The following is an 8728-nucleotide window of genomic DNA, read 5'->3' as shown; positions in this document are numbered from 1 at the left end:
CCACCCAATCTTCACACTTAAAAGAGTCTGTCTGAGATCCTGAGTTTCTTCTTCTCTTTCTTGCTGTTTCTTTCAGTCTGTTTTTATCTCATTCTCTCTCTCTCTCTCTCTCTCTCTATCTCTCTCCCTCTCACTTTTCATTCTCTCCCCCTATTCCAGAGGGCTTAAAAAGGAACACCTTTAAAAAACATACTTAGGGCATAACAGCTACCATTGGGCAATCCCCATCCAGATGACTCCTCCTTTGCTCCTTAATAAATTAAATCCTTTTCTTCTGTGTCAACCCACCACAAATGAGGTCAGAGGGCAACTTATACAGCTGTGTGATGTCATCACTGCCAGCAGACACTGTTGACAGCTAGTAATGGTGAATATCCAATCTATTTTAACTCCCCCCCCCCCCCCCCCCCCCCAACCCAATAAAAAGCATTTCCTGTTGGATTTGTTTTGACCTGTTAGCACTGGCCCGATGGTTTTGCGCATGTACGCACTGCAGGGACCCGATTCTCCGCGGTGACTAGGTGATCTTGTGATATGATTTGTTCAGACGTGAGAACAGCCTGTGGAGATGAAACCACTCCGGTCAGCCATATGGCCTACGCATCTGCCATCCGCAGTGGGGCTCCAGGCCCCGGGGAGGTATGTCCCTCTGGAGGCACCGTACTAACTCTCCGCAAGAGAAGCAGCGGGAAATGTCTGAATCTACCCCATATCCTGTTTACCTGAGGCCAACGATCAGCCAGCGTAAAATAAGTCTCCTAAATTTGTAGGTTTAGTTAATTATGGTGATGAATAACTGCCCACTCTCACGTATGGGCCTCTCTCATGGTACATGCATCAGACTCAGATCCAGTTCAATGTGTCAGGTATGTTATACTTCCAAAGAAGAATTTGCCTTAGTGAGCACACATGTCCTTGGCTGGGAAGTGTCTCAGTATATGTACAGTTTGTTCCAAGCTCTGGATGATGTAATTTGAGTTATGGTGCTACATGTGGGTGGACTCAAATGCTATTCTGTGACACGCATGAACAATGTGACCTAATGTTGCCTTTGTGTGTGTAGATGTGTGTGTGTGTGTGTGTGTGTGTGTGTGTGTGTGTGTGTGTGTGTGGTATTGTGGCTGTAGGATACGGGACTACAGAATGCGTTGAACTCTTTAGCATACATTAGAATGCTTAGAACAGGGGTGCTCATTACGTCGATCGATCGCGAAGGAAGTGTCGGTCGATCGCGAAGGAATGTGCGTAGATCGCGTCACATAAAATAGTAGTAGATGAATCGCACATCTGCACTGACGGTATTTTGATTGACATTCACGGTAGCCAATCTGCAATCCACTCAACAAATTACGTTTGCCACCCCCCCGCTCAACAAATTACGTTCGCCGCCACCCCGGTAGATCTTTCTGACTTGGTCATCTTATAAGTAGCTCGCAAGCTGAAAACTGTGGGCACCCCTGGCTTAGAATGTATCAACATAAAATGACAATATTATATATATTATTATATTATAATCAATCTTTTAGATTGATGTTATTCATGACGTTGCGTTTCACTTGAGGTTGTTTTTAGGTGTGGTGTTTTTAGGAACAGCTTGACATGGCGATTACTGTCACTCTGACTGTTCAAAACAGCATGTTCCTGTTACGGTGTCCATCCAGTGAAGACCAGCAGGGATGGATCAAACGCACAACCTGACGTCACATACACACATACACACACACTTTATCCATCATCATATGTTCAAGCTGCAGATACAGATAGTCTACATACGTAGTGTTTAGTGTAGTGATGGATTGACCTGCTCTGCTGTGTTGAGAGGGTCCAGGTGTCAGTATCTCCATCTCTTTATGATGCTGCTTCTTCTACCTCACTACCATCTATCTGATGCATGAGGAAGGGTGTGTGTGTGTGTGTGTGTGTGTGTGTGTGTGTGTGTGAGAGAGAGAGAGTCTAAGGAGGTCAGTAGGGAGAATACACACATACACATGAAATCCTTTAACTCTAAAGAAGTATGTCATTCCCCAACCTGCTTTCTATTCGTGATCTGGTTCCCTAGAGAGAACAATCTATGACACACACACACACACACACACACACCCTTCCCCCCCACTCCTCGTACAGATACACACAACACACCCTACCCCCATATCACACACCCCATCTCATTTCTATGCCAATACATCTGAAGACCCATCTGCCTTAGAGCCCTAATCCAGAGAGCCCCTCCTCCTGAGTGCTTTGGCATGGGGGAGGAGAAAACCTGGAGTGACTAATGAGGGAGGCGGTCCTCCCCATTCCGGTTTCCTAAAGAGCACGCCCAGAATTCCCTTTAATCGGGGCAAAAAGAATTAGTGTGTACGTGTGGGAGTGTTATTTACAGATGCTGGTGTATAAATAAGTGTAGCTGGTGATTGGTTGATACAGTATCGAGTGAGTGAAAATGGCCAACCAGCTCTGAAAACTTTTACCCAGCCGTGTGTGTGTCCGACTCATTTTCCCATATGCATATAACTCTTACTCTGTTGATGAGCAATCTAACATAAAGGGCACATTAAGTAGACAATCCTCCATTAAAGTTTGTAGGTCGTGAGGTGCACCTTCCCAGAACAAAATGGAGCAGTCAGTCCATCTTCCCGTTGTGTCCGTCAGTAATACAACACCGTACAGCGCTGGAACGTTAGTCCACAATTCTTACTGCCCCAGTCTGCCATTCTCAATGCCCTTCGTTAACACATAACACACTGATGTTTAAAGGCACTGCAGCTAGCCAGTTGTCCATGTGTCTTTGTCTCATTTGAAAGGCACACGCACATAACAGTGTCGGTCCTCGTGACGGGTGGGGTGTGTGTTCTCCTGTTAACACACAGCAGGGTCCCATTATTTCCAAGGGCCCCTCCTCCCTCATTCTTACCCCCCAAGCTTGTGGCAGGTGACCCTCTGTTGTCAGGGGCAACCAGCAGACACAATGTGCCACTGCCAATATAGACAAGAGTCACACCCCCCACCCCACCCCATTTTTTATCTAAGTATTCAGTCACTGTACCATCAGTGCTGTGTGTTTTGGTCTGCAATATCATTTCAGCCAACTATTTGGGTACAGTGTTTGCTACGGCAGCACATGTACAAAACGTAGGTAGAAATTTGTTAACTGAGGACTTTTTAGTGTTTTGTACCCTGTATTGAATTAAGCACATATAACCATTGTAAATGAAATAATAAATTATACCATGTATCTTAGGTCAAAAAACAGACACAGTGATTAATTTAAATGGTTTTAATTAAACACACAACTCTACACTGAAATGTACAAAAAACGTGCATGAATATAAAATAAGTGTTCAGTGTTAAAACATATTCTGTTATTAGTTAATCACGATAAGGCATCTAGAAATGGAATTAACAGGGAGACGTCTTTAATGGGGACACCCGTCACGGGGACACCCATTACGGGGCCACCCGTCACTAAGGACCTTTCAAAAACATTGCGCTGTGACTGGTCTTCAACATAACACAGACACTAGTGAAGCATTTCAGCAGGAGTGCTCTGGACAGACATGCCACAGGCTTTTTAATCAAAGGCAAACCTCAAAACGTAGTACAGAACGAGTATATTTAGAGTGAACGCATGTCAAATATTCTATACATTTACTACACTCTTTTATTGCTTCAAAGCAAGGATTTGTATTAATGTCATGATATTTTTCAACTGGAATAATAATAATAATAATAATATTTAAGTAAACAGTTGCAAAGCATCATTTCATTTCCAGCTTTTCTTGCAGAGGCACAACTCAATAATCACATAGCACATCATTTACCCCAATTATTCAGCCCAGTTTAAATGCTTCTCAACATAGTGTTTTAATAAACCCCACAGATTTTACAAGAGTAAAAACTATTTTTTAAAATTAACAGATGAAAACATTTTTGTATCAGTGCATAAAAAAGTTGGCAAGATGACATGGTGCATTATCATTAAGAAACACAATTCACCTTTTCCAATAACCTTGAAACATTAACAAAAATAGATAAGATTCAATGTCTATAACCAATCAATTAAGCGTAATTAATTAAGGACAATTATCTCTCATAGCACTGCACAACTCAGCAAGATAGAAACAAAACTGTGTGTTACAGTGCATTATCTACTACAGTGTATTATCTATTACATTGGTATTAATATACAGCTAATACAGTCATGAATGGCATCCCTAAATGCTAGTTTTTAAAAAGTGAGGCAGAAATGAGTGAAAACGGACACAGTGGAATTACCACTTAACCGCAGTGTTTTGATAGCACCACATGTTTAGATAATGAGTGTGGTCCCTTTCTAGAAAGTGTCTGTACAGTGTAAGATTAGTCTCAGTGTTATTACTAATTATTAGCATTAAAAGACGTTGCTGATTAGTGAGCATTAACTAAGTGCAAAGTAAGCAGTGTAGTTTGCTGTGACAACTGACATTACTTCAGACGAATTTGAACATACATGGTGTAACAGTAAGGACGTATGCATCTTGTCTTTGTAAACCCCATAGAAAGTTCCCTCTAGTGTGATCTCGACATCCAGAAAAAAGGGAGATCTCTTAATGAGTCATACAAAATGGGAGCCCCTCACTCACTTGAAGCCGGAGGGCACAGTGGACGCTTGTCCTTCGCGCCATCTTACTCTGTTAAGAGGGGAATGTCGATCTCAAGCCCAGAGTGCCGCGATCGCGAGGAGTGCCGGTGCCCAGCGTACCTCTGCGTACCTCCGGCGTAGCTTTGGGAGGGGGCGTAGGTCTGCGAAGGGGCGTAGGTCTGCGAAGGGGCGTAGCTGTAGGCCTGCGAGGCTCCCGCTTCAGATCCGTAGCCGTCAGGGACCGACATCTGAGCCATGTAGACCTGCGGTGGCACAGGCTGGCTGGGGACACCCTGGGGGTACCCCTGCATGGGAACGAAGGATGGGGCGTCCAGCACAGCAGGGGGGAAGGACTGGGGCGCGTAGGTCACGGGCGCGGGAAGGCCATTGGCCACGAGGGGCTGGGCGGAGAGGCCGGGCGTCAGGTCGGGCACTTCGGGCAGGGGCAGCCAGAACGGCGAGGGCAGTTTCTTGCACATGCAGTACCACATGAACATCAGCAGGGAGGCAAACACGAGGCCTCCGGCGCTGCCGATGGCCACGTACACGGCAAACTCCACCGCAAACATGTCGGCGTAGCGTTGGCTCAGGGCGCGGGTGTGGAAGAGGAACCAGACAGACGGGGGCATGGCCAGGGCGCCGGCCAGCAGGAGCAGCACCCCCGCCACTAGGTGGCAGCCCGAGCTGTTCACTAGGCACCGGCTCGTCTTCACGTTGTCCGGCGTTTTGGAACAGCACGCCGTCTTGCACATGCCCGTCAGACAGATCAGCAAAGCCAGGCCAGAGAAGAAGAGACCTGTTGGGGAGAAATATGATTCTGCCCTGTTTATTTATGGCCACGCTCTGTTCTCTCTGGCTATACTCTGGAATATTTCCAAAATTGTGTGTGCTTTTCAGGACTGGCATGTGAGACTGTCACCAAATCAAAGGCTTAGTGTTAATTTACTGCATGTTAACAGTATTAGACAATGAATAACCACATACAACAAAGCACCATACAACATGGAGAGCAAGTGGTTTTGGCACTACTGCACTAAGTACCAACCTGCTGGTAGACAGAACTGGAGGAGCCTCAGGTCCAGTTGGTCCACTTTAGTGTACCACTCCGAGTCAAAGTAGTAACAACCGCTGTAGCTGTCCTGCCGTACGCACTTGGTCCACAGGCCATCGTACACCGTGATGTTTCTGGCGTTGCGATTGAAGGTAAGGAGGCGCGTGGTCCTCCATTGAGGGATTACCGTAGCAACGGCCAAGCCACCAATCGAGAGCAGGGCGATGATGAACGCAAATGCATTTGTAGCGTGAATGTCACGACAAGACATGGTGGACTAGAGTTCTGGTCTCAAACCTGAGAAAAAATGGGTGAGGTTAGGGAAATACTTTAAAGATGATTTCTTTTTGTTTTCGGAGAGCAGAAAACCATATACAAATTCTGTTTAGGGTATGTTTGAACAAATATGCTCCAGGTAAAGTTCCAGACAATAAAAGTATTAAATAATAAAGTTAAATAAATACGTGACTATAAAAATATCAACCTAAATAACATCGGTAACCTAAACTTAGTGGAGAAGACGTCATCTACCTCACTTTTATGCATATTAATAGTGAAAATAGCCTAAATTACATTCATATAAAGTACTGTTCAATTGTGTGTGTGTGTGTGTGTGTGTGTGTGTAAGCATAACAAACACTACATCTATATGAGGAGTTGTGCGATCAGTCTGCTAAGAACCCGGTCAGACATCACGGAGGCGAAGTGAGGCAATGTCGCAATTAGTGACTCATTAAGATCATTCATAACGACACCTGAACCACAGTCGTTGGCTAACTAACTAACTAATTTGCTCATTACCACGATAAGCTAATCATGAATGTGACTGTATAACGGACATGTATGAAACGTCTAGTTATTTAGCTGTCTAGCCATGTTTCTGTACTTCAAACGTAAGCACTAGGGTGAAGATCTAGTTAGTCGACAGTAAGGGTTAGCTAGCTAGGTGTGCTGTACTGAGTTAGTAGGTTAGCTAGCTAAACAGATTCGCTAGTTTAAACCCGAGATAGACTGCGTTAACAAATAGCTACTATGTATCAGGCAAGCGAGCTAAGCAGCCTATTCAAGTATATTTTTAAGTAATTTGGCTGCAATGAGAACTATTTCTCATAAGTAGTCACCATGGTTGCTGGTTAATTAATGAGGTAGCTAACTAACAAACTGGTTCATATGAGCCAACTGTGGGTAAACAACACTGCAGACTAACAGCTATGTTAGTTAGCTCGCCAACATAACAAGTTAGCTAGTTTAGCTAGCTAGCTAACAACTAGGGGATAAAAACCTGTGGCTGCTATAATCATTAATTAAGTGAATCATAAGAGCAAATGTTCACTACATACCCGACTGATAATATGCTTAACTCGAATATTTTCGTGTAATATTAGTCATTTTTCACTGTTTATCGTAGACTGTATTCCTCACTGTAGTTGTTCCTCTTGGACTTCCTGAGGCGCGTCACCCGACTTATTTCTTTAAACGGATGTGCGCGTTCCCGCGTATTGCACATGCGCAGCTTACAGACTTCATTATATTAACGCTGGACAGACCTCCGGTCATCGGGCAGGTCTATACGCTGTATATATGAACCCTATATGCAGTATGTATAAATTCGAGCTCACGTCACCGTTGCGTTATTGAACTGAAATTGAGATGCTGCCTTCAAGACGTGTTTTAGGTTTTGCAGTCTTTTTTACTGTCAATGGGTGCAACCAGTAAAAATAATGTCCAGTGAAAATTCATGATTTGTGTGATTACGTGGTTACATTTGGGGTGGCGCCCACCAAACAGGGAACACTCGTGTTCTATGGGCAAGACGCCACTGCTAGTCAGTTAGGATATTTGTAACGGTTTGAAAACAACTTCATTTCTCAATAGTCAGCACATCCTTTCTTTTCAAAGAAAAGGAAAGATGAATTTCATGCATTCTGTGTGCCAGACTTACATATAGCTTTTACAGGTGCCAATACGGTGGCCCTGAAAGCCACGTTTCGCGCTGCAAAGGAAAAACGCGCTGCAAATACGCAAAGCAAATTAATCAAATCAAAATGACAACGCGTGCGCTACATTTCGGAAACGCGCTGCAAATTCAGAAACGCTGCAACTGGTTAGGCCAAACAAAACAAAAACCTACAACTCAGATATGGGTTTCAATTGATATATTTCAATAGATTTTAAACGGTCCATCAGAAGTCCACAAAACAAGTTGTATTACACAAAGTGCATCCTAAATAACAACCTACAGCTCAGATATGGGTATTTCTACCTCTTACCTATATGTGGTGGTCAGTTTTTATCTGATTATTTCAATAGCTTTAAAACAGTCAATCATAAGACCACCAAACAAGTTGTATTACACAAAGTGCATTTCTACCTATTACCTATTTGTGGTAGTCAGTTGTCTCAAAATTTCAATAGCTTTTAAACAGGCAATCATAAGACAATAAAACAAATTGTGATATATTAAGGGCATCCTAAATAACAACCTTCAACTCAGATGTAGGTATTGTATGTGATACAACTTCTTTGGTGGTCTTATGATGGACCGTTTAAAAGCTATAGAAATTATTGCAAAAAAAAAAAAAAACAGTGCACAGTGCTCTGGGGCCTATACTACCGCCACTTGCGTCCATGTTAAGGTAATTTGTAGACGGTGCCTTAGACACTGCATCATTAGTACATTTTAAATAACATGTTGTTGACAATTTCAAATATCTATTCCTGATGTAAACAAATTTTAGGTGTTTGTTTTGGTTTCCATAAATGAGAATTTGCATATGTTGGCACTTTTGCTGATACTGTCTTAAAGTATGAAGAAATAATTCCAAATATGCGAAGGTGAAACCAACTTTACCCCAGTACACAACTGTTGTTTATGGCTAAAAACCTACAGTCGCTGCGTAAAATCATTCGTCCAGAAACACGTCTGTTGTGTTGTGGCTGGATTTGCAGAATTTCTGAATTCCCAAAGTTTCCCAAATGTCACGCACGTGTTGTCATTTTGATGAATTTGCCTTGCGTATTTGCAGCGCATATTTAGTTTGCATTGCAATGGACTT

General features: G+C 43.3%; 2 protein-coding genes across 7 annotated transcripts in view; one reads left to right on the top strand and one right to left on the bottom strand.

Annotated features, from left to right (window-relative positions):
* adam22 (ADAM metallopeptidase domain 22) overlaps positions 1 to 8728 on the top strand; it is a 65685-nt gene that overhangs the window by 33965 nt on the left and 22992 nt on the right. Inside the window, exon 1 of one of the 6 annotated variants that reach the window (XM_077012906.1) lies at positions 584 to 639. The exons of the other annotated variants lie outside the window; for them this stretch is intronic. Coding sequence (XP_076869021.1) covers positions 592 to 639 — 48 coding nt within the window. The 5' untranslated portion in view covers positions 584 to 591. Of the gene's footprint in view, positions 1 to 583; positions 640 to 8728 lie in introns of those variants that run through there. 6 annotated transcript variants of the gene reach the window in all.
* Positions 3263 to 7162, bottom strand: cldn12 (claudin 12). The gene is made up of 3 exons (XM_077012911.1): positions 7013 to 7162; positions 5667 to 5969; positions 3263 to 5417 (listed from the first exon to the last, which is right to left on the bottom strand). Exons 2-3 carry the CDS (start codon positions 5941 to 5943, stop codon positions 4666 to 4668), a joined length of 1029 nt encoding a protein of 342 aa, XP_076869026.1. The 5' UTR covers positions 5944 to 5969; positions 7013 to 7162; the 3' UTR covers positions 3263 to 4665.

This window comes from Brachyhypopomus gauderio, chromosome 7 (assembly GCF_052324685.1).
Source record: "Brachyhypopomus gauderio isolate BG-103 chromosome 7, BGAUD_0.2, whole genome shotgun sequence".
NCBI classification, from domain to species: Eukaryota; Metazoa; Chordata; class Actinopteri; order Gymnotiformes; family Hypopomidae; genus Brachyhypopomus; species Brachyhypopomus gauderio.
The sequence above is the reverse complement of the archived record's forward strand: the minus strand, read 5'-3'. Positions and strand labels throughout refer to the sequence as shown.

Coding starts and splice junctions, on each gene's coding strand:
- cldn12 (XM_077012911.1), bottom strand. CDS start 5,943: ATGTCTTGTCGTGACATTCACGCTACAAATGCATTTGCGTTCATCATC. Junction 5,418..5,666: donor CCAGTTCTGTCTACCAGCAG/GTTGGTACTTAG, acceptor TCTCCCCAACAG/GTCTCTTCTTCTCTGGCCTG.